The sequence below is a fragment of the Chamaea fasciata genome, unplaced genomic scaffold (assembly GCF_029207755.1).
Source record: "Chamaea fasciata isolate MVZ Bird 193981 ecotype frontalis unplaced genomic scaffold, bChaFas1.0.hap1 SCAF_1, whole genome shotgun sequence".
Classification (NCBI taxonomy): Eukaryota; Metazoa; Chordata; class Aves; order Passeriformes; family Sylviidae; genus Chamaea; species Chamaea fasciata.
The window spans coordinates 1,421,616-1,447,751 of record NW_027094086.1 but is presented as its reverse complement, the minus strand read 5'-3'; the positions used below and the strand labels follow the sequence as shown (position 1 = coordinate 1,447,751).

The following is a 26,136-nucleotide window of genomic DNA, read 5'->3' as shown; positions in this document are numbered from 1 at the left end:
GCAATGGACCCTAAAGACAACGGGAGAACCTTCCCAAACTCCCTTTTCTGAGGCTTTAACAGGGAGCGAGACCCCCAAATACGAGGAAGGATCCCCAAAACTCCCCTCTTCCCCACCACTGTGAGGGAAGGAGCCCCATTCCCTATGAGAGGACCCCCAAATCCCTCTTTCCACAGGAAAAGTGCCCTTAAGACAATAAAAGGGGTGATCACAACCTCCTTCCTGGGGATTCTGAGATGATAAAGGAATCCTACACACCCTGAAGGGGCCCCTGAAATCCATTCTCCCCAAATATCACGAGGGCCCCCCCACCTCCCGCCCTAGAGGGGTAAAGGACGCTCTGCAGACCCCCGAAACTCCCATTACCGAGGCTCAGGGAGAGGGACAAATGACTCTAAGTGGGGACATAAGGATTCCCAGGGGCTGGGAAGCAGGACTCACCGGCAGCGTTGACCCCTCAAGGCCCCTCCGCTCCCTTCGGCCGCCGCCGGGATAAAGGGTGGCGGCGCGCGCCGCGCGGAGAGTTATGGGGGAGGCGCGTACCACACGCGGCGCGCGAGGGGGGGGGGACAAGGGGGTGCGCTGTGGGGAGACAACGTGTCACATGCACAGCGCGGGGCCTGTCCCCCCCCGCCATCAACGGGACATGTGGAACATCACGGGCAGCTGGAAGCGGGATGTGCGGACCACCCCCCGGTAACTATTAGGATGCGCATCCCCCCCTTTTCCTTTCCACGTTGGATTCGCCCTTGTAACTCCTCTAGCGCCCGTGGGTTGTACCACTCTGCGAAAAGGGAGATGCGCCACCACGCTGCTTCCTCCACGGTGCCTCCCCCGGGATGATCTCCTGTGTTTTACGGAGGGAGTTACGGGGAGGAGGAGGCCCCGCGCTGTGCGTGCGGCGCGTTGTCTCCCTTCGCGCACCTCTTCTCCCTCCCTTGAAAGCCGAGTGGAACAGCTCGAGGGGGACAGCGACGTGAGAAGGGGGGGGAACATCGGGGTGGCGCGCTCCCCCCTTTTCGCAGAGTGGTACAACCCAAAGGCACTGGTGGAGATAAGAGGAAGACTCCAACTTGGCGAGGAATAAGGGGGGGGACAGCGGCGCAACTTAGTGGCTGCGGTGGGGTGCGCGCATGCGGGGGACCGGAGCGGAGACAAAGGCGCCGCCGCGCCCCCCCCACCCCATCCCCGCATTCCTCCCCGGTTATAACGCGCCTCCCATTCCCATGGACGCGAGGGTCGCTCCATGCCCGGGGGGGAGCCGGAGGAGGGCGGGGGAATGGCGGGAGGGCGGCGGGCAGGAGGAGGAGGAGGTGGAGGCAGCAGCGCATCACCCGGGGGGGTGTCGGTGAAGATGTCGCTTCGCCGCGCCTACTCCATCAAGGACAAGCTCCAGGCCATCGAGAGGGTGAAGAAGGGCGAGCGCCAGGCGTCGGTGTGCCGGGCTTTCGGGGTGCCGGGGGGCACTCTGCGGGGGTGGCTGAAGGACGAGGCGAAGCTCCGCTGGTTCCTGGAGCAGCTCGGCGGCGAGGTGGGCACCCAGCGCAAGAAGATGCGCTTGGCCAACGAGGAGGAGATCGACCGCGCCGTCTACGCCTGGTTCCTCGCCCTGCGCCAGCACGGCGTGCCGCTCTCCGGACCCCTCATCCAGGCGCAGGCGGAAGCCTTCGCCCGGCAGATCTACGGGCCCGAATGCACCTTCAAGGCGAGCCACGGCTGGTTCTGGCGCTGGCAGAAGCGCCACGGCATCTCCAGCCAACGCATCTACGGCGAGGGCGGCCTCCCCGCCGAGCCCGAGCGCGCTCCGGCCACCCGCGCCGAAGTCCTGCCCGATGCCGGCGGCTACGGGGATGAGCAGATCTACAACGCCAACATCACCAGGCTCTTCTGGAAGCTTCTTCCTGGCGCTGGAATCACTGCCAAGCGTCCGGCCCGCGGCGAGAGCGTCACAGTGATGCTGGCCGCCAACTTGACCGGTTCCCACAAACTCAAACCTTTGGTGGTCGGGGGTCTCCGCGACCCCGCCAGTCTCCGGCATCACAACCAGGAGAAATTCCCGGCTTGCTACCGCTACAGCCCCGAGGCCCGGCTGGCGCCGGCGCTTCTGCGGGCTTGGTTCTTTGAGGACTTCGTGCCGGGGGTCAAGCGGTACCTGCGGCGGAGCTGCCTGCAGCAGAAGGCGGTGCTGCTGCTCAGCTCCGCTCCATCCCGCTCTGGGTCGGGGGCTGAGGATTCCCCGCCGCTCCAGACTCCGGACGGGTCCATCCGTGCGCTCTTCCTCTCCAAGGGTTCCTCCGGGAGCGGCATGGCTGGAGCAGGAGGCCGGATCCCGGCACCGCTGGAGCAAGGCGTGGTGTCGGCCTTCAAGCAGCTGTACAAACGGGAATTGCTGCGCTTGGCCGTGTCCTGCGGCGGCCCCGGCGGTCCCGCGGACTTCGTGCGGTCCTTCCTCCTCAAGGACATGTTGTACCTGGCCGGCCTCTCCTGGGATCTCATCCCGCCCGGATCCATCGAGAAGTGCTGGCTGCTGGGGCTGCGCGCCGCCTTCGAGCCCCAGCCTGGCGAGGAAGAGCACGGGGACACCGCGGGAGGAGGGGAGGAAGGCGGAGGGGACAGCAAGGTCTTCAGTGACCTGACCCACCTGGCCGCCTTGGCCTTCAAGCGTTTGGCTCCCGAGGAAGTGTCCGACTGGTTGCACTTGGATGACGCGGCTCCGGGGGCAGAGGAGGACGATGATGCCGAGGAGGACGCCGAGGAGGAAGGCGCCGAGGGCTGCGGGGTGGAGGAGGATGAGGAGGAGGAAGCAGCTGGTGGCAAAAGGGGTGGGGAAGGAGGAGATCCTTTGCTGCCCACGGCTCGGGAAGCCATCCAGGGTCTGGAGACGGCGCTGCGCTGGCTGGAGAGACAGGACCCCCGGGAAGTGGGGCCGCTGAAGCTGGTGCAGCTGCGCTCCCTCATCTCCATGGCCCAGCGGCTGCGCCGTGGCCACAGCCCCCAATCCTAGGGCAGTGGTAACTCCCATTTTTTTGGCTACCAACAACCCCTGGTTGGCCACAGAGCTGGGGACACCCCGTTTGTCCCAGGGGGGATGGCGGTGGAGGTGCCACTCACCCCTCTGTGACTGTGACTCCCTGGGGATCAGGAAGCCCAGATGGCTGTGGGTCACAATTTAGGGGATTTTTTTGTGCAGCAACTCGAATTCCAGGGTTGTTCCTTTACCTAAATATATTTAGGAGGTGCTATTTTTTACGTCCCTTGTGGCCCCTGGTCACTGGCACTGCCAGAAAGGGGGTGGATATCCCCTCCAAATTGCCCGGTTCCCCAATTCCACGGGGAGAAAGGGTGAAGGAAGGACCTGCTCAGCATCTCTGGGGTAATGGGAGATGTTACACTGAAATGTAACACTGAAAAATCCCCAAATCTCAGAGCAGGGCTGAGGTGGGCGCAGCCAGCTGGACAGGGACCACTCCTGAGGTGCTGCAGGGGAAATATTCCGCCTTGGAAGAGGCTGGTGATGCCCTTCCCACTGCCAAAACAGATTCCTGTTAAACCAGGATTGTTTGGGGCTGGTTTAAGACAGGCACTGGGTTGGGAAAGGGACACTTGGGTGACATCCATGAGAGAGAGAATGACCTCCATCATTCCCATCACAGCTGGGAACAGCTGGACCACGGAGACCTGCTGAACCAGGTACCATCATCTGAGCATCCTCAAGGAGCTGAAGGCTCCAGGGATGGGGGTTGAGGTGTTCCCCAAGGGGTTTTTGGGGTGGCCAGGGCTGGAGGATGCATCTGGGTGAGTTGAGGTTGGAGCAGGGAAGGCTCACAGCACCGCATTGGAATACTGGGGGCATATGATAGGAATTTAGCGGCTCCTCACCTGATTTGGATGGAATTTTAGGGCCTTTAGCCGAATTATTGGAAGAAGGAAATTAAATGAACTCCTCAGTGCTGCTGTGCCCCCGTGTCAGCGGGCGGGTGGGGGTTTTTACTTGTCGGGTCTTTGTCTCCTCGCTGCAGAGTTTATGGAAATTAAATGGATTTTTATTCCCACGTGGAGGTTGTTGTCTGTGAACTGTCACGTGGAGCCATCCCAGAAGAATTTGGGATGGCACCAGGGGGATCTTCATGGGCTTGTGTCCTCTCAGTGTGGCTTTCTCTACGCCAATGGGGTGTAATCATGTAAAATCACATTTATTTTTATCATCTTTTGCACCAAAATCACCCCACGAAAAGATTTTGGAGCTTGGGACGTGGCTCATTTCAAACAGGAGTTTGTGAATGAAAGGAGGCTTCAGTTGCCTGACAAAAATGTTGCAAAGACCAGCAGAAGGTGCTGGGCTGGAGGTCTTTGAACTGGTTTGGAGGGGTGAGAATATCAAATCATGGAATGGTTTGTGTTGGAAGGGACCTGCAAGGCCACCAAATTCCAACCCTCTGCTGTGCTCAGGGACAACTTACACTACCCCAGGTTGCTCCAAGCTCAGTCCAGTCTGGCCTTGGACACCTCCAGGGGTGGAGCAGCGAAAGCAGCTCTGGGAATTCCATTCCAGTTCCTCACCACCCTCCCAGGGAGGAATTTTCCCAATATTCCATCTAACCCCATCCTCTGGCAGCGGGAAGCCATTCCCCCTTGTCCTGGCACTCCAGGCCCTTATCCAAAGTCAGGGCTCAGCATCCAGATGTTCCCACCACTGATGTCTTGCCCAGAAAAAAACCTTTTCATCCTCAAAGCAGTTCCCAAATCATCACTAATTGCATCCATGCAGGTGCCAGGAAGAAAACAGAGCTTCATTAGGGCATGGAATAGGCTCAGATCCTCTCCTGATGGGCAAGTTTGAGTTTCTACCCCCTCAATATTCCCAGAGCTGGAAGCAGATCAGGGCTTCCATCCCATTCCCTGGTGCCAGGGAGGGATTGTGGGGCAGCTTTTCTGGCTGGTTGAGCTCTTGCCCATAGTTCTGGAATGTGGGCAGCATCCTCATGGATGTGGATCCGACCACAGGGATGCAGCCATTCTCCCAGCCCCAGCAGGGTTAAACCGGGATCACCTCATTCCCAAAAGTCTCTCCCCAGTGCCACACATCCCACACCAGCTTCCTCCTTGGTGACCTTGGTGCCAGCACCATCCCCAGTGAGCATGGAGCCAGCGTGGCGCCAGCTCCATCCCTGGAAATCATGGATGTCACCTCCCCATGGAAGTAACCCCGTGGTGGCTTCCATAGGCCCCCAGGACCACAAAAAGCCACACCCCCCATCGCTCTGGCCACGTTTATTTGGTTCCAGCCCTGCAGAGGTAACACGTGTCCACACCACCTCCCACCCCTCATCCTGAACATCTCAGGATCCCCCCGCTCCTCAGAGGAGCTCGCTTTGGTCCCCATCACCCCTCCTGTCCCAGAAGGGGCTCGTCCACTAGTCCTTGGCCATGTCACATGCCCGGTTGGTGGCTGCCTCCACGGCATCCATGACGGTGGCCCGGAGCGCTCCCTTCTCCAGCTGGTGCAGGGCGTAGATCGTGGTGCCCCCGGGCGTGCAGACGTCCCCCCGCAGCTTCGCCGGGTGCTCCCCCGTCTCCAGCAGCATCTTCGCTGCACCCTACGGGACACCAGGACACCGAGAAGGTGAGGTTTTGGACTTCCCAAATTCCCCTCCCCACGGTTGGATGGCATCGCCATCCCAACGCCCCCATGGCGAGGGAGTTTCCCACCGCCATGCCCTTCGCCCTTCTGGTGGCCTCGTTTTTGCTTCCAAGAGGGGAAACTGAAGCAGAGAGGCCTCCAGCACCTCATCCCGATGGATGTTGTGGAGCCCAGGGGCAGGAGGGAAGGGAAGCAATGCCGGTGTGGTGCCAAGGACTCACCAGCAGCGTCTGCGCCGCGATCCTGCTGGCCAAGGCGCCCGGCATTCCCATCTTCACCGCGCCCTCGGCCAGCGCCTCGGCAAACAGGTACACCTGGGGACAGGGGAGCACCCAGGGGTGAGCCTGGAGCAAGGGGGGGGCACCCCAAACCCCAGGACAGTGTCCCCTGTCCCCCTGGCTTACGTAGGCCACGCCGCTGCCGCTGAGGCCGGTGTGGATGTCGATGTAGGATTCGGGGACCTCCTCGCAGAGGCCGCAGGAGGACAGGAGGCTCTTGAGGAGCGCGGCTTCCTCGTCACCCGCGTTGCTGCCCCTGGAGAAGACCATGGCCCCTGCCTGCACCACGCAGGGCAGGTTGGGCATGATCCGCAGCACTTTGGTCCAGGGCGGGAGGAGCTGGGAAAAGATGGGGATGGGAGAAAGGGGTGCCAGCCCCGGGAAGTACCCAAGGGTGACCGGACACACCGGGGGGTGTCACCCATCAGGCTGGAGGAGAAGTGAGGAGCACAGGGAGGGAGCTGGAGGTGCAGCCAGGTGGGGGACAAGGCCACGGCGGTGTGTCCTGCATGGGCATGGGTGCAAATGGAGGAGGAAGAGGAGGGAAGGAGAGGAGGAGGAAGAAGAGAATGAGAGGTGAAGAAGAAGGAAGAGAAAAAGGAGAAGGGGAGAGGGAGAATGAGAATGAGAAAAAAGGAGGAGGATGAGGACAAGGGAAAAGAAGGAGAGAAGGAAGAGGAGGTAGAAGATGAGGAAGAGGTGGAAGAGGAGGAGAAGAAGGAAGAAGAGGAAAAAGAAAGGAGAGAAGGAGAGAAGACGAGGATGAGGGCAAGGGAAAAGGAGGTGGAAGATGAGGAAGAGATGGAAGAGGAGGGGGAGGAGAAGGAAGAGGAGAAGGAAGGGGAGGAAAAAGAAAGGAGAGAAGGAGAAGGAGAGAGAAAGGAGGGGAATCAGAAGGAAAAGGAGAGGAGGTGCAAGAGAGAAGGAGGAGCGGGAGAGAAGGAGGAGGAGAAGGAGAAGGACTCTCACCCGCTGCAGTGTCTGGATGGTGACACCGGCCACCAGTGACACGACGATGTGGTGGGGCCCCACAGCAGGACGGATCTCCTCCAGGACACCCGGCAGGATGTGGGGTTTGGTGGCCAGGAAGACCAGGGTGCTCCTGTGCACCACTTCCAGGTTGCAGTGCGTGGTCCGGCAGCCCAACTCCTGCCCAGGGACAGGGAGAAGGATCACAGCCCGGTGCTCCCAAAAACAGCATCCCAAAACCAGGACCCCCACGGTAACAGCACATCCGGAGGCAGGGACACGGCCTGGGGATGTGCTCTGGTCACAAAGTCACCGAGGCTCTGTCTGGCTCTCACCCAGACCTGGAAGGGATGAGCCAAACCCTAGAGTGGGGGGAAAGGGTGCTCTGACCCCACAGTGAGGGACACCCCAACATCTCCCACCCCCGTGACCCCACTCACCCGCCAAGCATCCAGGTTTTTGTCTGAGGGAGCGCTGGCCAGGATGTTGCTGGCTGGAACCTTCCCTTGGAGGACACAGGGAATGGGGTGAGTGGCCGGGGTGGCCCTATGGTCAGGGGAACACCCCGGCACAGCCCAGACACCCGAATTTCCACCAGGATGTGATCCCTCCAATCCCAGCACCATCCCACAGGGGGCCATGGAGCAAAGGGGGGGCTGGGGGTGAGTCCCGTTGGTGTGGTTGGCACAGGCACACACTTGTGTCAGGGTGCAGTGACAATGGAGGTGGCCCTAATGGGCAGGGCTGTCCCCACACTGTGCTATGGGACAGGGACAGTCTGGGACACACGGGGAGCAGGGACAGGACTGTGCCCTCACTGTGGGACAAGGATGTCAGGGAGAGAGGCAGGACAGGGCTGTCCCAATGTCCCCACACTGATGTAGGGGACAGGGACCTCACAGAGGGCAGGGACCCTGGGGAGAGCAGGAACCTTGGGGAGGGGTGCAGAAAAGGGCTGTCCCCATGTCCCCACGCTGATCTGGGGGACAGGGACCCTGGGGGACTGGGATAGGACAGGGCTGTCCCCCTGTCCCCACACTAATCTGTAGGACAGGGACAGCAGGGAAGAGCAGGGTCCCCGCGGAAGAGCAGCAGGAAGGGGTTGTCCCCATGTCCCTCCAGAGCAGGACAGGAACCCGGGGAAGGGCTAAGACCTTGGGAATGGGCCAAGGTAGGGTTGTCCCCATGTCCCTCCAATGGAGCGCTGGGACCTGGGGAAGGGCTGGGACCTTGGGAACGGGCCAGGACAGGGTTGTCCCCACCTCCCAGCACTGGAGGACAGGGACCCGGAGACGGGCTGGGACTTTGAGAACGGGTCAGGACGCGACTGTCTCCATGTCCCTCCACCACACAACAGGGAAGGGAGTGCAGGAAGCGTCCAGACCGGCGCTGTTCCCACGTCCCCGCACACATCCCCTCGCCACAGGACGCGCAGGGACGCCGGGAAGGAGGCATACCAGGCCTGTCCGCACGTCCCCCGCCCTGCCCGTGTGTCACGGACCCTGCGGTCGCCCCCCATGCCGTACCTGCCTGCAGCAGCCCCCGGACGAGTCCCCCGGCCATGCGCCCGGCGCCCACGAACCCGACCCAGAGCTCGGACGCCTCCATCGCTGCGCGAGGCCACGCCCCCACGGCCACACCCCCGGCGCTGATTGGCCTCGAGCAGCCACACCCCGCTCTCCTATTGGTGGAACCGCCTTTAAGAGGTGGGGTAAAAAGGAGCAAGGAGGGGAAACTGCGCAGGCGTGGGCGCCACGTGGTTCGCGCAGGTCCACGCGTGGGGATCCTGGAGGGAATTCCCGACATTCCCAAACCCTTTCCAAACCTTCCCCGCAGCGCTCAGCGGAGGGTGGCACCCCCGGAGCCACGAGGGTCCCCCACCACGGGGGTGGGGACTAAATTTGGCGTCGGGGAGGTCCCCGAAGTTGTCCGTGGATGTGGGAGGTGCTCCCCACTCTCCTCCGCCCACGGGTCCCCTGCCCACCGGCATCCACGGGTTTGTGGGGGGTACTCGCCGAGGGGGTGTCCCCTAATTTGTCCGTGGATGTGGGAGCTGCTTCCCACTCCAGGGTGCTCCTCGCCCTCTTCTTCCCACAGTACCCTCACCCACCGGCATCCCTGGGACTATGGGAGGTCCTCTTAGTGGCGTGGGTCCCCGAAATTTGGGGAGGGGCGGTCCTATAATTTATCCATGAATTTATCCATGAGTATGGGGGGCTTCTCCCCACCCTCTTTTTCCCACAGGACCACTTCCATTCCCATCATGCTGCTCCGGAGCTCCTGGGCTATGCTGCTCCTCTGCGCAACTGCTGGGTTTTTGCGGTGGCTGGGCCTTGCTGCCCCCCCAGAGAAGGTGGGGACCACCCCCAGAGCTGGGGTTCCCCCCACAGGACAACCACGGGTGACAGCCAGTTCCAGGATGAAGGCACATCCTGGGAGATGTCACACCTGGACTCCTGTTACTGTCTGCTGGCTTTGGGACTCTCCCCAGCTGGGAAATTGGGATTCTGGGATTCCCCAACCTGGACAGCCTCTTTGCTTGGTGTAGGGATGGTTTTTGGGGGGTGAAGGCCAAATTCTAGGGTGAGTTCACACCTTCTTCCATATTTTACATCCCCAAACTCCTCTGTCCCCCCCATCCTGTGCTGGGAGCACCCAGGGGTGCCAAGGGCTCATTTTGGGGATGTCCATGGGGAGAAAAAGCATTCCCCCAATCATCACCCCCCAAATTTTCACCTCAGGAGGAGCTCTGGGAGACCTGGATGAGGTCGGCGCTGGATGAGACCCCCGTGGTGCAGCTCATGCAGAACATCATCCACCAGATGGGTACAAGCCGGGGCTGGGATGCTGCAACATTCCCATATCCCACTTCGGGACCGATCCAACCTCTTTTCCCTCCCCACAGGGAATGTGAGCAGCCGTGGGGCTGCAGAGCTCCGGGGAGGACACCAGGTTGTCCCATTCAAATTCCATCAGGAGCAGGAAAGGACTCAGGATGTTCATCCCCAACCAGGTGGGAACGCAGCAAATCCCATTCCCAGCTTTTTTCACACCTGGGTGCATCTTCCCTGGCTCATCCCACTGCTGTATCCACCTTTTCCATATGCAGAGAGCATCCTGGTCCTTCAGGAGGTGATGGAGAAGCTGCAGAGGGTCAACCAGAGCCTGGAGCTGATGCTGACAGCCTTGGAAGATGCACAAAGCCATCTGGAAAAGCACCTGGAGCACCTCAAAGCCATCCCTGACCTGGATGGTGAGCGGGAATGGCTGCTGGAGGATCCATGGGAGCTGGTGGGTGCCAACAGCAGCCTCTTCTTCCCCTCACGCAGGTCAGAGCCAAAGTGCCACCTCCTCCTGCATCCCACACAGCTCATACTTCCTGCTCCTGTTTCTCCCACTGGTTCCGGCATCATTCCGGGCCATCCTTCTCCTCATCTTCCTCGCTTCCAGCACCCTCGGCATCCCAGGAATCTCCACCCTCCTGGTCCTTGCTGTGGCAGGTGGGGACAAGTGTGGGGACACCTGGTTGGGGACACACCACCCTTGGGGGGGGCTCTGTCCTCTCCCACCCTCTTGTTTTCCCACAGGGCATTGGCTGGTGGCATCTGTGCGTCGTGTTGCTGGAAGGATCCGGCCAGTGGTTCCCCGGGAAGAGCCCCGGTACCGGCTCACCTCCACCCCAGAGAGGTAGGAGATGGTTGAGGGGGTGGCATGGAACCCTTGGGAGCTGCTGGGTCCCATCCTTGGTGTCCCACCCTGGATTTCCCACCCTGGAGCCATCTGGCAGAAGTTCTCAGGAAGGGACAGGACACATCTCGGTGGCTTCCCTATGGCTTTTGGACACCTCATCCCAACACCTTGCCCCATTTCTGCTCAGATGTTCCATCCTGGGTGTCCCATCCTTGGTGCCTCATCCTGGATTTCCCATCCTGGATTTCCCACCCTGGAGCCTTCTGGCAGAAGTCCTCAGGAAGGGACAGGACACATCTTGGTGGCTTTCCTATGGCTTTTGGACATCTTCCTAACTCCACGTCCTGTTTCTGCTCGATGTCACATCCCTGGGTGTCCCATCCTGGAGCCATCTAGCAGAGGTCCCCAGGGAAGGACAGAACACATCCTGATGACTTTCCTATGGCTTTTGGGCACCTCATTCCAACTCCCTGACCTGTTTCTGCTCAGAGAAGGGTGTGCAGAGGTCCATGTCTCCGTTGCGGCGGTGACACAGAAGCCACCAAGGTCACGGGATTCCGGTTTTCCTTCTTCCCACACAGGGAATGTGAAATGGAGCTTCTGCAAGAGGAGCTGGACAGGATGGAGATGAGCTGCCTGCAGGGTGAGAGGTGCCCACAAGGTGGGAGGTCTGGTGGCTGTAGGACATAGATCTGAAGCCCTGACATGTTCCCATCCTGTGCTGGGACATATGTGTTGTCCCAGAGTGTCCCCAAGCTCTGCCAGGGCATGTGCTACCACCCCAGAGTGTCCCCATCCTCCACCTGGGGACAGGAGCACTGGGAGGGTATCTCCACCTCTGCCATGTTCTTGCAGAGCTCTCACATCTGGAGCAGCCCCAAGAGGTGGCCAAGGACATTCCTGGATTTGCAGGGCAGGTGTCACCCAACTCTGGTGGCCAGAAGACAACACTGAGTTTGTGTAGGGTAAGGTGCTGGATGGAATGTCCCCATGTTGGTGTTGTCCCCCAAAACTTGCTCTTGGGGGCCAGCTGGGTCTCCCTGAAGTTCAGGTCCTCCAAGGTTGGGGTGTCCTCACCATGGTGGCACCTCTGGGTGTGGGACAAGACACAAAGAGAGGAATTTGGGGTGGGAGTCCTGAAGGATGGCCAAGGGACCCCAGGCAACAAGGGACATCTGCAGGAACCCCCTTCTTCCCAAACTAGGTGACAGCAGAGCCGGCCATGGATGCTGGGAAGCTCTGGGAGCCCAAACCCTGCAGCCCAAAGGTCAACATGTGAGCACCAACCACCCAGAATGTCCCTTCTCCATGGCCTGGTGTCACCTCAGGGGGAGACCTCGCTGCTGGTGGCTTCTTGGGGTGCTGATGTGTGTCTCCTCTGTAGGTCCCCATGCCAGGGGCTCACCAGGGCTGGGCAGCGGTGCCGGAAGAAAGCCATTCCCGGGCAGGAATTCTGCCACATCCACACCACCGGCAGTAGCTTGGCCACGGATTCATCCCCCCATTTTTGACCTTCTACCGCCTCCCAGAGGGGTTTTAACCCTTTTTATGGCTATTCCAGATCCTGGTGGAGAACACGGACCCTAAGGATGCCACTGGATGTGGGTACAGGGCAGATGTTCATTAACCCACCAGTTTTATGCTATTTGCATATATTTTAATAAATGCCACATTTACAGCTGGAGTCTTTCCCATTCCTGTCGTGAGATGGGGGGGGCTGTGGGATCATCCCCATGTGCCAAGAGCAGCAGCAAATTCCCTGCTGCCATTTCCATGCCCTGGAATCCTGATTGCCTTCCCTTTATTACACCTAATTGCAGGTAATTAGTGTAGCTCATTAACAGCTCAGAGCCACCACCCTCTTGGACACAGCCACGGCAATGGCTCCAGTTGGGTCTTACCACTTGATTTGGGATCTTTTTGGGATGCCCCAACTTTCCTCCCCCCTGCCCTGGGCGTCCTGCGCCGCTCCCAGCAGTGGGGCAGGAATGTGGGAGCTGCTCCCCAGGCTCCTGTTTTTACTTTGGAAATGTCACTGTCACCCCCCCAGCCCCGTCCTCTGCCCCAGCAAAGGACAACCCTGAGTTGAAGAGGATGATGCCAGTCCCGGCGCCGTCACTTCCTGGCATTGGCATAGTTGGCGTTGAACCAGGCACAGGTTTCCTTCACGGCTGGGGAGGGAGAAAACGGGATGGGTTTTGGGAATTGGGAATGGATTTGGGGAATGGATTTTGGTCATAGAATCATGGGATGGGTTTGGGGACTGGGAATGGGTTTGGGGCGTTTAATCATGGGATAGGCTGGGTTGGAAGGGACTTCTTTAGGTCTTCTTATCCAACCACCATGCAAGGAGACACCTCCCAAGAGACCAGGTTGCTCCATGCCCCATCCAACCTGACCAGGGGTGGAGAAACCACCACGTCCCTGGGCAACCCATGCCAGTGTTTCACCACCCTCGTTCCTCATCTGGAAAGGATGGACCACGTTGATGCCACCAAGGCTGATGGCATTGGGTAGGACCCCCGGTGTCTCCTAGAGACTCCCCCATCTCACCTTTCCTGAAAGGTGTGAACTGGAATTCGGGCAGGTACCGCCGGAGCTTGGCATTGCTGGCCGTCTTCTTGAACTGCCCGTCGGACTTGGTGGTGTCAAACTGGGATGGGAAGGATTAAAGAGGAAAACCAGGTCTTGCTTTGGTGGGAAGGATCCTCTGGATCACGGGATCTCCCAAGGGAGCTGGTGGGAAAAGGGGCTTAGCCTTTTGTGAAGGATACAACGAGCTCTCCCCCGAATTCCATGGCCTCTGCGATGGCCTCTGCCGCTTCCCGGATGGAGACTTCATCTTCTTCTCCCACTGTGGAGAAGGGAAGGATCATGGCTGTTCCCTCATGGAGAGGGGACTTCTGGGGGGCAGCCAGGGCTTACCTGACAAAATTATTGGTTCCACCTCATTGTATTCCCGCAGGACCCAAAGGAAAAGTCGTGCCAGGTCCTGTGGAAGTGCAGACAACTCTTGGAGGGGTCACTGATGTCCCCCAGCCCTCCCATCCCAAGGGGACACAACTCTGGGAATGGCCCAGGACAAGCCAGGGGCGTTCAGACCCCTCTGGGGTCCTGCCAGTGGGTCCTCCAGCCCCATTCCCTGCTTCCCACACCTACCAGGGAATAGATGAACTGTCTCCTGGGCTTGCCCGTTCCCCAGACGGTCAGAGCAGAGCCGGACTCTGTGGGAGGAAGGAGCCATGACCACCAGAGCCACCTCTAAACCACCCCACAGAGCAGGTGGAAAAGAGAAAAAACCCTCATTTCTCCCCCGAAGAAAATCCCTGGAAGTCCTGCCACCCTCACGTTTGGCCAGGTAGACCTTGTGGATGAGCCCCGGCAGGACGTGGCCGTCCTCGATGTTGAAGTTGTCGTGCGGCCCAAAGACGTTGGTGGGAATGACGGCGGTGAAGTGTCGGCCGTGCTGCTCGGAATAACCCCTGGATGAGAGCAGGGAAAGGATGGTGGGTGGGCTGTCAAGCCCCCCTCCTCCAGCACTGATGTGCCCCCCAAAAAACCCCAGCCAGCAGCACCTTCACCTGCGGAGCCCAGGTATCTATCTCCCCAACTTCCACCTGGAAATCCCACTGGATTCCCCTTGCCTTGAAAACCAATGGGTGCTCCCACGTCCCCGGCTGACCTGTTCTGGACGTCAATCATCCTCTTGGCATAGGAGTAGCCGAAGTTGGAGCTGTGAGGTGGCCCGTTGTGGATCTGGGAATATCAGAGTGGATAAATTAAACAGGGCAGGGACTTCCCCCGGATTTTGTGTGGGAATGGGGATTCTCACCATGGTTTCGTCGATGGGATAGGTGGTCTTGTCTGGGAAGATGCAGGTGGAGAGGCAGGAGACCACCTTCTGCACCCCCGACTCATGGGCCGAGTGCAGGACGTTGTCGTTGATGTGGATGTTTGTCCTCTGGGAAAGGGGGCATTTATTGGGATCGTGGGATCAGGGATCCCCAGATCCCTTCACCAACAACTCATTAGTAACTCCAGAAACCACTGGAGCTCTGATTTGACTCTGGGAGCAGAGAAAGCCACATCCCTGCGTGCCCATATCCCGATTTAGGGAGCGCAGCACCCACAGGGATCCCGCCAGTGCCAATTCCATGATGTGCTCACCCAAAAATCCAGGTTGGAGCGGAGGTTTTTGAAGAGGCCTCCGACCATGGCAGCCAGGTGGATGACGTGGGTGGGCTTGTGCCTCTCAAACAGGGCTTTGGTCTCGGAGCTGCTCCTGGAACGAGGAATTTTGGGATTCAGTGGGGTCAGCAGAGCAAATTGAGGTGTTTCTGAGGAAAAACCCAATCCTAGGAGAGGAAATGCCGGGGTTTGGTGGGGGCAGATTTGGGAGTTTCTAAGGAAAAACCCAGTCTTGGGATGGGAAAATTTGGGATTGGGTGAGGTCAGCAGAGCAGATTGGGATCTCTCCAAGGAAAACCCAAATTCTGGGGTGGAAAATTTTGGGGTTTGTCAGGGCAAACAAAGCAGATTGGGTTGTTTCCAAGGAAAAATCAAATCCCGGAATGGGAAAACGTGGGATTCAGTGGGGTTGACAGAGCACATTGGGGTGTTTTTGAGCAAAAACCCAATCCTAGGATGGGAAATTCTGGGATTCAATGGGGTAGACGGAGCAGACTGGGGTATTTCAAAGGAAAACCCAAATCCAGGGATAGGAAATTTTGGGGTCACCAGAGCAGATTGGGGAGATTCCAAGGAAAACCCAATCCTAGGATGGGAAATATTGGGAATTCTCAGGGTCATCAGAGCAGATTGGGGAGATTCAGAGGAAAAAAATCCTGGGGTGGGAAATTTTGGGGTTTGTCAGAGTCAGCAGAGCAGACTGGGTTTTGAAGGAAAAATCAAAGACTGGAATGGGAAAACTTGGGATTTGGTGGGGTTGACAGAGCAAATTGAGGCATTTCCAAGGAAAAACACAATCCTGAGATGGGAACTTTTGGGGTCACCAGTGCAGACTGGGGAGATTCAGAAGAAAAACCAAATCCAGGGATAGGAAATTTTGGGGTCACCAGAGCAGACTGGGGTGTTTCCAAGGAGAAAAATCCCAAATCCTGGGATGGGAAATTTTGGGGTTTGTTTGGGTTGACAGAGGGAATTCCGGGGTTTTCCAAGGAAAAACCCAACTCACGTCAAGTCAGCGTCTCGGGAGGACACGAAGATCCACTCCTCGTCTGGCCGCCCCTCTCCATCGGCCACCACCTTCTCGATGGCTCTGCCCACCAAGCCGGTGCCACCTGTCACCAGGATGCGCTTGGTCACCTCCGTCATGGCCAAAACCCTGCAGGGAGAAGCCAGAGGGACACGCTGGGATCACCTCGGGATGGACCACCCCGGTTTGGGCACCCACGCGCATCACTCACGTCCCAGATCAGGTTTTTGGGGGGAAAAATTTCTGCGTTTCTGGCAAAAAAGAGGAGTGGAAAAAAGGGGCGTGTTTGGCTGTGACCGGGCTGAAACTCCTCAGCTGGAGGCCACCTGGGCCAGGGCTGGACCTGCCACGTGGCACTGCCCGGCCTCTGGAAAGGGAGGGGCACCTGCACCCCCAGGTGTGTGCCCAAGTCTCTTTCTGCACCCCCAAATCGCCTTCCGTACCCCAAATCTCCCCCTGCTTCTCAGGGCTGCATCAGATCTACTCCTGAACCCCGAGTCTTATGTCTGCACCCCAAATCCCCCCCTGCATCCTAGATCTCTTTCTGTACCCCAAATCTCCCGTTGCACCCGCGGTCTGCACCCCAGATCTCGCCCTGAACTCCAAATTTCCCCCTGCACCCCAAGTCCTGTGTTTGCAACCTAAAGCTCCCCCGCACCCCAAATCCCAGGTCTGCACCCAGGATTGCATCCCACGCCTCCCCTGCCCCTCAAACCTCAGCACTGCACCCCAAATCCCAGCTCTCAACCCAGTCCTAACTCCCCCCCACCTCCCCTGCACCCCAAATCCCACTCCTGCACCCGCATTTCCCGCACCCCCTCCCGTCCCGCAGCGTGTCCCCCCTTCCAACCCACAACCTCCCGTCCCCCTGCCCTCCCCACCGTGCTGTCCCCCCACTTTGAGGACCCCCCGCTTCTCCTCCCCACCGGCCTGGGGGGGCTCCTGTCCCCGAAAATGTCCCTTAATGGGGTGAGGGGCGCGTCTCACCCTCGGCTGGATTCGGGGCCACTCGGCTGCGCTCGGTTGAGTTCGGCTGCTCTCGGCTCGGCTCGGCGGGGGCTCGGCTGGATTCGGGATCACTCGGGTCAGCTCGTTGGGGGTTCGGCTGCGCTCGACTCGGTTCGTCTCGGCCCGGTGAGGGTTCGGCTGCGCTCGGCGTCTTCCGCCGCCGTCACCGGGCACTGCCGCTTGGCTCGACGGGAAATGTAGTCCGTGCCCGGGCGCAGGGGAGGGGATTTTGGGAAGGGAAGAAGGATAAGGGAAGGGGATGGAGAGGAAGGGAAGGGCGTGCGGGTGGGGGAATGAGGTGCAGAGGGAGGGAAGGAGGTGTAGAGAAAAAGAAGGGGGTGTGAGAAACGAGGTTTACTTTTTTTGGTAAATTTTAAGAAATAGGTTTAATTAAAAAACAAGACAATTCGGAGACAAAAAGGGCAAAGTATGACTAGGCTGGGAGATTTGGTATTTAGCTAAGTGCGCGGGTTGTTATTTTAGAGGATTTTTTAAAAATGCTTTTTTTCTTGCATTAGTTTGTTGTATATTCAAACTTCTTTACGAACTAGTTTTCATATTTCAGGAACTTTTTAGTATCGGGTTTTTTGGGGTGTGCTTTTTTAAAGCATGCATGTTTTTTGGTTCTGTTTTTGTAATTACTTTTAGCTTGGGTTTTGGTTTTTACCCTCTACAGACAGTTGGTGTTGATAGTTGGCATGTTAGTAGCAGGGTTTTTGTCATATGTTTGCTGGATGTTAAGCAAGCCTTAACTAAGGTTGTTTAGCTATAAGCATAATTACATATTTGTTAGCTTACTTCTGTGTATAAGCTTTGCCAATAGCAAAAATAAAAGCTATATTTTTATACATATAGCATTCATTTTTATAAAATACATTTAAATATTTTATACATTTTAACCCACTATATTAATAGAACATAACTTTTTAACATAACACATATAGTATTCATTTCAATATTTGCGAAAAGCCAATCATATAATATCTATTTATAACAGGGGGAAGGAAAAGGGGATGCAGGGAAGGGAATGGAGGTGCAAGGACAGGGAAGGGTGGACGGGAAGGGGAGACAAGTGCAGGGTTTTTAAGGAGGTTCATGGGGAGGGGTGCAGAAGCAAGGAAGGGGTTGCAGGAATGGAAGGGGTTGCAGGGAAAGGGGATTCCCAGATTCCCCCAGCCCCCAAGGGGGCTCTCCACAAGGGATTTCGATGTGAACATGTTTTGATCACTTTTAATGCACTTAAGCCGAGATTAAAAATGAGCAGAGCTTTCCTGCGGGTGAGGGATGGTTTTGAAGGCACCCCCTCCACCCCCACTTCCAGCTGGTTCTTCCTTCAGGATTTTTGCGAGGCAAAGGCAGGGCTTTGCACTAGATTAAAATTTTGAAACGGAAATTATAGGAGATCAAGCCAAGAATTCCCACATTCCTCCCACCAAAGCCCTGGATAGCCCCACTGTTGAGGAGCAATAGAATAGCAGTTTTTCATTCTTTTTCTCCTGTGTGAGACCTGGAAATGTGCCCTTTTCCTTTGGGAAAGTCTCAGGGAAGGCTGAATCCTTGGGGACCTCCTTGCTGGGTGTTGAGGGAGGGTCATTTGCATATTAAAAGATGTCACCTTGTGCCTGTGTCCCCTGGAAGTGCCCATCCCCTCTCCCAGCTGGCTGGGTCCCAGCATGTGCCCAGCCCTTCCAGGCCTTTCCCAGCTTCAAAATCCCACTCCCAGGAATCTTGGTGTTGTTCCCACCTGATATTTTCCAGGATTTCCTGGCTGATCTCACCCACAGAGCCAGGGATGGACACTGAAGCTCCTTCTCCATGCCAGCTAATTCCATGTCTGTCCTGCATCCTCCACGAGACACAAAGGTTTGGCAAGAAGAAACCTCATGCTGATGTTGGGATGAGTCAGATCCAGCTGCATCCACGCTTCCACCTCCCTCCATGGCAAAATTATGGAATAAGAAGTTTTGGGTTGGAATAAAATCATTCCCATAAATAAAAGTCATCCCATTCCAACCCCCTGCCATGGGCAGGGACACCTTCCACTAGACCAGGTTGCTCCAATGTGGCCTTGAACACTCCCAGAGATGGGGAGAAAAAGCCAAAGATTTTCCACGTGCTGGTGGGAGGATAGGATCTTCCTGCTGCCTCCTGCAAGTTTTGGGAGACTAATTAGGGATAAACCCGTGTTTCAGCCAAGGAATTGCTGGGAGGTGGTGCAGTCAAGAGCTGCTGTGACAGCACTTGAATAACCACAGTGTTGCATTAAATGTAGTAATTTTGAGCTTAAATATGCTAATTCTGGGGCTAATTACCAAAGAAATGTTGGAGCATGAGGGAAGATCACAGGGGAAAGGGGTAAAGTCGCGGTGACCACATGGGACAGACTCGTTTGTTAATGAAATATCACCCAGGCTTCTGATGTTATCTAACAAGGCCTTGGGATTTAAGGATCAAAGCCCAGAGCCAGACCCATTAGCTCATCTGGGCAGGGCGTCTGCGTGGCATGATCCAGAGGACATCCAGGACCTTCCAGCCAGATAAAGCTTGGGTGGCTTGGCCAGATCCTGTCAGAGAACCGCTGCTTCATGTGAGGTGTCATTTCCATAACGAAGCTTCCTTGTGGGTGACCTATTTCTCTGGAACGGGCCTGGTTTTGGGTCCAGCCCCACTCCCTGCTCTGCCCTCCCCGTGCCTTGTAGGAAAGTTGGGCAGATGGGAATGAGATTCCCGGGTGCAGCCTATCCCAGGTGGAAGCTGTCTGAGGGTGATGCTTCATGTCTGCAGCCAAGCTCCAGGATCCCAGGTGAGAGGGCTCTCATCTCTTCCCCACTAAAATTCCAGCTTTGGGGCTCTTTTTTAGGGAGCAGTCCACCAGCTGTGACCCTTTTTCCAGGCCTTGTCCCACCTGTGCCAGTTTCCACAGGGATTGGGAGTTGCTCCCCACAATGTGCAGCCCTTTGGCAGTGGGAGTTATCCAAAAGCACAGAGGGGAAAACTAAGATAGGGATGGGGGTGATGGCCACAGATATTCCAAGAAACCCCTAATATGGGATTGGTAGCAGCTGCCACACAAGAATGTCCTTTCCACCATCATTGTGGATTTGGTTTTGTCAGGTCCAGTCCTCTGGAGGAGGGAGATGAACCTGCCACTGCTGCGTGATGGGGTTTGGGGTTATTCTGAGCTAAGTGGGTGTGAATCCCATTGGGAGAGACACTGGAAGAGATGACCACCTCTTCCAGCCATCCCACCTGCCTAGGGTCTCCTTGGAGGAGTGTGAGGAACTGGGTGGGGGGCAAACCGAGGGACCTGGATTTCCCAGGGTGGATGGGAGAGGGAAATGTGGGCGCAAGGAACTGTGGATGTGGACGTCAGCCTCCTCCCAGTGTTCCTGGGAACCCACGTGAGCTGACTGTGCCCAAAAAGAGCGTCTCTGGCACAGGTTTGGGATGAGGCAGACATCCCGCTGGGCCTGGCTGCTTGGGCATGTCCCAGGACCTTGGGAAGGCAAAATCCTGCTCTTGTTTCAGTCCAAGTGTTGATGTCAAGCTGGATGAACTCCAAGGTGAATGAGTATAAGAACACGGATTACTTAAATTTGTCTTTTTATGGGCTAGACTTTGCTTTAAGAGGAGCTGAAGTTTGTGCCTCAAGGGCAAGCAGGGGAAATGCACTATTTACACTAAACCAAGAAATAAAAAGGTCAAACAGTTCTGAATGAATTCCCTCTCTCCTTTCCCAGCTCAGATGCAGGGGCTGTTTAGTTTTCGTTTTAGGGAAGGGCTTTGTTCCTCAGCAAACTCTTCCTCTTTGAACCAAATCCGAATCCAGCTGTGCATGGAGTTCTCTGGCTCTCTGGGCTCCAGCTGCTCCAGAGACGTTATTTTAATCTGCTTTTGATGAATATTTTAGTGCTGCCAATAGCCCTGGAGACTTTCAGCTCGTGTGTCAGCCCAGAGCTCACCTGTTTGCCGGGAGCCTTTGTACAGAGAAAAAGAAAAAACACATCAAAGGAGAAGAAAGAGTGAACGTCACTGGTGAGAAGCAATTTGGAGAGACCAAAGATCTTTATGACCCAAAAATCCATGTTGGAGAGTCAAAATTGGGGGCCAAAGAGGCAGGAAGGTGGCACAAGGGACACCATCTTCTCAACAGGGTCACAGGATTGTTCCTGCACCTTCTTCCCTGGTCTCCATGCTGTGCCTCAGGAATCCACAGTGACATGGTGGGAGTGAAGTCATAATGGGGACATGCTGTGTGACCTCAGAGCAAAGGGTTGGTGGCTTGGGGTCAGCAGCACAGATGATCCAGGGACCCTGAACAGGGAGGAGGGTGGCCTGGAGGCTCCCTTAATGAGACCCTGCAGTGAGGAGGGAAAGGGAAATCTCCATCAGGGATCAGTTGAAGATCTCATAACAAAGGTGAGATCCTGGCCTGGAGACACCCAGGGAGGTGGAATGGGGGCTGTCCAGCCAGATGGACAATGCAACAATGACCATCACCTGGGTCAACTGAGGAACTCATAGAAAGGGGTGTGATGACCTGGAAACCCTGTTAAGCCAAAGCCCTTACAGAAAGGGGGGGACGAGAAAATGGGACTTTCTTGTGTGTTGTCCTGCAACCTCTAAAAGTGAGGATGGTGTCACAGAGACTGCAGCTACTTAGGCTGGTAGCAAAGTATGTGCTGGGTGTAGCTGCAAGAAGTCTGGTACAAGAAGACGAAGAGGCATCCGAGGCTTTGCTGCAGGAAAACTTTATTGAGGCAAAAGAATGAATAGACAGGAGCAACGAGTGGAAGGGATCCAATGTGAGCTTCAAAGGCAACCATCAGCTGAGGTGCTTTGCTGGCAGGAGCTAGCTGCCGGAGCCCTGAGCTGGTGGTGTCAGGAGTGGTGCTGAAATCCCTCAGCAGATGTAGCCACCCCTTCTGCCGTAGCAGCCCAGGCCTCCCAGGCCGTAGCCAAGACCAAAGCCAAATCCCCCAGAGATGGGCTGTCCCTGGGCACTGAGTTCAGTGCCCACAGCAGCCGAGGAGGTGGATCCAACGACGGTGCTCTGGGGGAAGGAGGTCATGATGGGTCCTGGCAGGGTGACCAGCACAGGGGAAGGGTTGATGATGACGCGGGAATCCTGGCATTGCAGGGCACAGGGCTCGTTGCAGCTGTTGGCCAGCGGGGTGGGTCCGCAGGGAGTGCAGATGTTGTTGCAGGCCATGGGTGTGGTGTGGAGGGTCCCTGGAAGAGAGTTGGGTGAGGCAAGGCTGTGGGTGTGAGGGTTCGAAGGCGAGACGTGTCAGGAAGGCAAGAGACTGTGGAGGCTGTGGGGAGGTGTGAGGGCTGCTGAGGCTGGGGCTGAGCATGCTGGAAGAGAGGAGTCAGGGGTGCGGGGGTAGCAGGGTGAGGGGCTTGAGGCTTACCTTGTTGTCGGCAGGAACAGGAGGAGTAGTCAGGAGAAGTGTGTGAGGGAGAGAGGCTCTGGCCGGCTTTTATGCTGGTTGTGGAGGGGCGGGACGACTTTGTCCCATGGCCTTGAGGCATTTTGCAGGCCTGGTGAGTCCTGAGGTGCGGAGTGTTTAGCTTCCCTCAACTCTGCAGTGTCATGTCCTACTCTTGAGGCCATGACCTCGGCGGCAGCTTTTGAATGCAAGTATTAGAGACCAAAGGTGGCTCTTGTTGTTTTTCTGGGAGGGCTGCAGACGTGGCTAGAGCTTTGGAGAGGTGGGATGTCATCATCATGGTGGTGGCGTGCTGTGCATTTGTGGGTGTGTGGTGAAGAGGGGCCTCATTCCACCTCAGCCTTGTCAGGCTTGTTTGGGCTTTGCAGATCTTCTGGGGGGGACAGATGTCTCCTTCCATCACATTTTCTGTCCCCCTACCATGTTGTGAAATTTCTAAACCTCTCTGTATTCTCTCATCATAATCTCTGTATGATGGGAAAGCGAATCCTGTGATTTAGGGATGCTCCCCGGATGCTCCAAGGTCTTGTGTTGGTTCATCCGAAGCTGATGAAGGTCAAAGGGAAGAAGACATATCAGGGGCAGTTGATGGAACTGTGGAAATCAATTTTCCATGTTACTCTCTAGACGTACCTGAACAGAAATCATAATACCAGTTTCATCTGACAGAGCTTTGCAAGTCATGGTATGGGGAGTGTTTTCCTCCCCACAACTCTGCATGTCCTCCCCATGTCCTGCTCTTGAGTCCATGTCCATCAGACCTTGGCTTTAAAGTGAGAGTTGGTATTTGGGAGCATTGGCATGGAAGATGTGTGTCAGCGAAAACAGAATATACAACAAAAGCCTAAGAAAAATACAGGTGTCATCAGTGAGGTCATTTTGTGGCACTTGTGTCGTTTAGTTTGTGGGTGTGTTGTGAAGAGCGGCCCCATTCCATCAGAGCCATGTCAGGCTGGTCTGGGCTTAGCAGCTGTGCTGTGCATAAGGATCTGCCCCTTCCATCACTGTCATTCTTCCTTTAAAGTGTGAGTGCTTGTGACCAAAGGCTGGTGTTGACAGCGCATTTTAAAGAGGACTGAAGATGTGACCAATATTGAGAGAGCTGGGGTGTCATCAGTGAGGTCAACCTGTAGAACTCATGGTATTAGGTTTGTGGATGTGTTGTGAAGTGCAGTCCCAAACTATGAAGAGGATGGGGTGGCTGAGGCCCCACTTGGCTGTTCTGTCAGTCAGAGGGGCCTGGAGACTGAGGGTTAAAGGAATCTCCCATAGTTCAAGCAAGGAAAATGTGAAGTTCTGCATCTGGACAGGAATAACACTGGGCCCTGCATCATGCTGTGAGCTGAGAGTGTGGAAAGTGGCTTTCCTGACTGGGAGGCTGTGGTGCTGGTGGAGAACAAAGAGTCCAAAAAGTTACAGTGGGGCTTTACTTCAATTGGTGTCACCAGTGTCCAAGAGAGATTTCAGAAAATTGTTGCCATGAAGTTGGGAGAGGTGGCCCTTGCTCTCTTTAGAGCACTGGGTGAGATGCCATGTGGGGTGCTGTGGACAGCTGTGGCCTATACAGGTGAAGAATCACAAATGGGGGAGTGAACAAAGACCACTTGATGACCACCATCTAGTGGGAGGGCTGGTGGACCTTTGCAGGAGGAGAGACGGAGAGAGCTGGGGCTCTGAGGAGAAAAGATTGGACTGAGGTGGCACAAGCATGTGGGAGCCCAGCTGATCTCAGCAGTGCACACATGAAGGGAATGGGGCAAGAGCATGGGTGCAGAGACAGAATTCCATAGAGAAAGGAGGCAAGATTTTTTTTTTTTGTGGATGTGGGTGCTCACAGAGTGTAGGAAGTGTTGGGTTCCTTCTCCTGGGAGCTCCAAAACTGAAGTGGCCATAGTTCTGGAAATGCTGCTCCTGCTGGGCCTGCTAAAGCAGAGGGGATGGAAGCACTTTCTCTCCCAAGTCCTTGCCCAAGTGGATGCTCCTGATCCTCTGTTTGCTGGCAGGACTCAAGGGTGCTGCTGGAAAGAGAATTTTTCAAGTGCAAGGTGGCACCGAGTGACTTTGGCAGAGCAGTGCCCAGGAGAGAATTGTTGTGTCAAAGCCTTTGGTGTATGAGGTGATGGCCTTGTGTCATGTTCTGGAAGGACCCCCCTCTTCGCTGTTTCCCATATCTGTGCTGGGTGTTACTGCTGGGGACACAGAATCACAGAATCACAGGACGTGTAGGTTGGAAAAGACCTTCAAGATCATCGAGTCCAACCCAGCCCTAACACCTCAACTAGATCATGGCATCGAGTGCCACATCTAGTCTTGTTTTAAACACATCCAGGGATGGTGACTCCACCACCTCCCCTGGGAGACTATTTAGGTATTTAATCACTCTTTCCCTGAAAAACTTCTTCCTAATATCCAACCTATATTTCCCTTGAGGCGGCTTGAGACTGTGTCCTCTTGTTCTGTCACTTGCTGCCTGGGACATATTTGCTAAGAAATGTTCTTTGCAACTTTTCCATCCCACAGAGAGTTTGAGTGTTGGAATTGCACAAGGTGAGAGTGTGAGACCATTTGACTTCAAAAAAAGGAGGACGCAACTGAAGTTGTGCTGCAAGAAAAATTTATTGAAGCAAAAAAATGCTGAGAAAGAAAAAGCTGAAGGAATTAGGTGTCAAGTACACGTAGAGGGACCGTCAGCCGAGGTGCTTTGCTGGCGGGAGTTGCTGCCAGAGCCCTGAGCTGTTGCAGCAATGGTCCTTAGCAGATGGAGCCGCCCCTTCTGCCGTAGCAGCCCAGGCCTCCCAGGCCGTAGCCAAATCCACGGCCATAGCCAAGGCCATAGCCAAAGCCACCAAATCCCCCAGAGATGGGCTGTCCCTGAGCACTGAGTTCACTGCCCACAGCAGCCGAGGAGCTGGATCCGACGGCGGTGTTCTGGGGGAAGGAGGTCATGATGGGTCCTGGCAGGGTGACCAGCACAGGGGAAGGGTTGATGATGACGCGGGAATCCTGGCATTGCAGGGCACAGGGCTCGTTGCAGCTGTTGGCCAGCGGGGTGGGTCCGCAGGGAGTGCAGATGTTGTTGCAGGCCATGGGTGTGGTGTGGAGGGTCCTGGAAGAGAGGGGGGTGAGGCAGGGTTGTGAGAAGGGTGAGAGAGTGTGGAAATTTTTGTGGGGCTGTGGGGAGGCATGAGGGCTGCTGAGGCTGTGTCTGAGCTTGCTGGCAGAAAGGGGTCAGGGGTGTAGAAGCAGGAGAGTCAGGGTTTTGAGGCTCACCTGGTTGTCAGCAGGAGGAGAAGGCGTGAGGAGAAGTGTGTGAGGGAGAGAGGCTCTGGTCTGGCTTTTATGCTGGTTGTGGAGTGGTGGGACAGCCTTGTCCCATGGCCTTGGGGCATTTTGCAGGCCACACTTCCTGGCTGGCTCAGAGTGGTGAATCCTGAGGTGGGGAGTGTTTTGCTTCCAAAAGCACTGCAGTGTCATGTCCTACTTTTGAGTCCCTGTCCATCTGACCTTGGTGGCACCTTTTGAATGCAAATGTTAGAGACCAAACACTACTCATGATGATGCTTTTTGGGGAGGGCAGTGATGTGTCATGAGCTAAGTCAGCCCATGGTCCTGGTGTGCTGTGGTTTGTGGGTGTCTTGTGGAGAGGGTCCTCATTCCCCCACAGCCATGTCAGGCTCATCTGGGATTTGCAGCACTTCTGGGGATGATGAGTGTCCCCTTCCATCACGTTTTATCCCTCCCTGTCGTGTTGCCCTTATTCTAAACCTGTCTGTATGCCAGGCCTTTCTTGCTGGCTATGGGAAAACAATCCCCGTGACACCTCCCCTGCTGTCCAATTTCTTGTGTTGGTTCATCCATTGGGCTCATCTGTGCTGAGCCCAG

General features: G+C 56.2%; 5 protein-coding genes and 1 pseudogene across 7 annotated transcripts; 2 read left to right on the top strand and 4 right to left on the bottom strand.

Moving 5' to 3' along the window:
• Positions 1–718: 718 nt before the first annotated feature.
• TIGD5 (tigger transposable element derived 5) lies at positions 719–4,043 on the top strand. Its single transcript, XM_066208352.1, has one exon. It carries the CDS (start codon positions 1,247–1,249, stop codon positions 3,002–3,004), a length of 1,758 nt encoding a protein of 585 aa, XP_066064449.1. The 5' UTR covers positions 719–1,246; the 3' UTR covers positions 3,005–4,043.
• A 1,221-nt stretch (positions 4,044–5,264) lies between these two features.
• Positions 5,265–8,511, bottom strand: PYCR3 (pyrroline-5-carboxylate reductase 3). Of its 2 annotated transcripts, none has more exons than XM_066203965.1 (6): positions 8,415–8,511; positions 7,329–7,393; positions 6,889–7,068; positions 6,046–6,258; positions 5,863–5,955; positions 5,265–5,597 (listed from the first exon to the last, which is right to left on the bottom strand). In XM_066203965.1, exons 1-6 carry the CDS (start codon positions 8,494–8,496, stop codon positions 5,415–5,417), a joined length of 816 nt encoding a protein of 271 aa, XP_066060062.1. In that variant the 5' UTR covers positions 8,497–8,511; the 3' UTR covers positions 5,265–5,414. The 2 variants fall into 2 exon arrangements, with proteins under 2 accessions (XP_066060062.1, XP_066060069.1); XM_066203972.1 differs by having other exon boundaries at positions 6,046–6,198.
• A 302-nt stretch (positions 8,512–8,813) lies between these two features.
• LOC136304655 (protein brambleberry-like) lies at positions 8,814–12,262 on the top strand. Its single transcript, XM_066208165.1, has 11 exons — positions 8,814–8,884; positions 9,133–9,241; positions 9,630–9,714; positions 9,794–9,901; positions 9,998–10,141; positions 10,218–10,388; positions 10,476–10,575; positions 11,160–11,221; positions 11,434–11,543; positions 11,783–11,853; positions 11,963–12,262. The coding sequence occupies exons 2-11, from the start codon at positions 9,152–9,154 to the stop codon at positions 12,087–12,089; spliced, it is 1,068 nt and encodes a 355-aa protein (XP_066064262.1). The 5' UTR covers positions 8,814–8,884; positions 9,133–9,151; the 3' UTR covers positions 12,090–12,262.
• On the bottom strand, positions 12,226–16,886 carry GFUS (GDP-L-fucose synthase). 2 transcript variants are annotated; one of them, XM_066208229.1, is made up of 11 exons: positions 16,781–16,886; positions 15,773–15,922; positions 14,746–14,860; positions 14,411–14,539; positions 14,261–14,334; positions 13,927–14,060; positions 13,738–13,802; positions 13,504–13,570; positions 13,353–13,432; positions 13,132–13,231; positions 12,226–12,749 (listed from the first exon to the last, which is right to left on the bottom strand). In XM_066208229.1, exons 2-11 carry the CDS (start codon positions 15,910–15,912, stop codon positions 12,694–12,696), a joined length of 960 nt encoding a protein of 319 aa, XP_066064326.1. In that variant the 5' UTR covers positions 15,913–15,922; positions 16,781–16,886; the 3' UTR covers positions 12,226–12,693. The 2 variants fall into 2 exon arrangements, with proteins under 2 accessions (XP_066064326.1, XP_066064372.1); XM_066208275.1 differs by lacking the exon at positions 16,781–16,886 and adding an exon at positions 16,720–16,777.
• A 4,818-nt stretch (positions 16,887–21,704) lies between these two features.
• On the bottom strand, positions 21,705–22,013 carry LOC136300793 (feather beta keratin-like). Its single transcript, XM_066203429.1, has one exon. The coding sequence runs from the start codon at positions 22,011–22,013 to the stop codon at positions 21,705–21,707; it is 309 nt and encodes a 102-aa protein (XP_066059526.1).
• A 2,992-nt stretch (positions 22,014–25,005) lies between these two features.
• Positions 25,006–25,643, bottom strand: LOC136301096 (feather beta keratin-like; annotated as a pseudogene).
• Between the last annotated feature and the right edge of the window lie 493 nt (positions 25,644–26,136).

Excerpts from the sequence above, each read along its gene's own strand:
- GFUS (XM_066208229.1), bottom strand. The coding sequence starts at position 15,912 with ATGACGGAGGTGACCAAGCGCATCCTGGTGACAGGTGGCACCGGCTTG. Across the intron at positions 13,232-13,352 it reads AATTCGGGGGAGAGCTCGTT|TTTGACACCACCAAGTCCGA; the intron begins GTATCCTTCACA and ends TTCCCATCCCAG. Across the intron at positions 12,750-13,131 it reads GTTCACACCTTTCAGGAAAG|CCGTGAAGGAAACCTGTGCC; the intron begins GTGAGATGGGGG and ends CTCCCTCCCCAG.
- PYCR3 (XM_066203965.1), bottom strand. The coding sequence starts at position 8,496 with ATGGAGGCGTCCGAGCTCTGGGTCGGGTTCGTGGGCGCCGGGCGCATG. Across the intron at positions 7,069-7,328 it reads AAAACCTGGATGCTTGGCGG|GAGTTGGGCTGCCGGACCAC; the intron begins GTGAGTGGGGTC and ends GTCCCTGGGCAG. Across the intron at positions 6,259-6,888 it reads CCATCCAGACACTGCAGCGG|CTCCTCCCGCCCTGGACCAA; the intron begins GTGAGAGTCCTT and ends ATCTTTTCCCAG.
- TIGD5 (XM_066208352.1), top strand. The coding sequence starts at position 1,247 with ATGCCCGGGGGGGAGCCGGAGGAGGGCGGGGGAATGGCGGGAGGGCGG.
- LOC136304655 (XM_066208165.1), top strand. The coding sequence starts at position 9,152 with ATGCTGCTCCGGAGCTCCTGGGCTATGCTGCTCCTCTGCGCAACTGCT. Across the intron at positions 9,715-9,793 it reads GAACATCATCCACCAGATGG|GGAATGTGAGCAGCCGTGGG; the intron begins GTACAAGCCGGG and ends CCCTCCCCACAG. Across the intron at positions 11,544-11,782 it reads CAACACTGAGTTTGTGTAGG|GTGACAGCAGAGCCGGCCAT; the intron begins GTAAGGTGCTGG and ends TTCCCAAACTAG.
- LOC136300793 (XM_066203429.1), bottom strand. The coding sequence starts at position 22,013 with ATGGCCTGCAACAACATCTGCACTCCCTGCGGACCCACCCCGCTGGCC.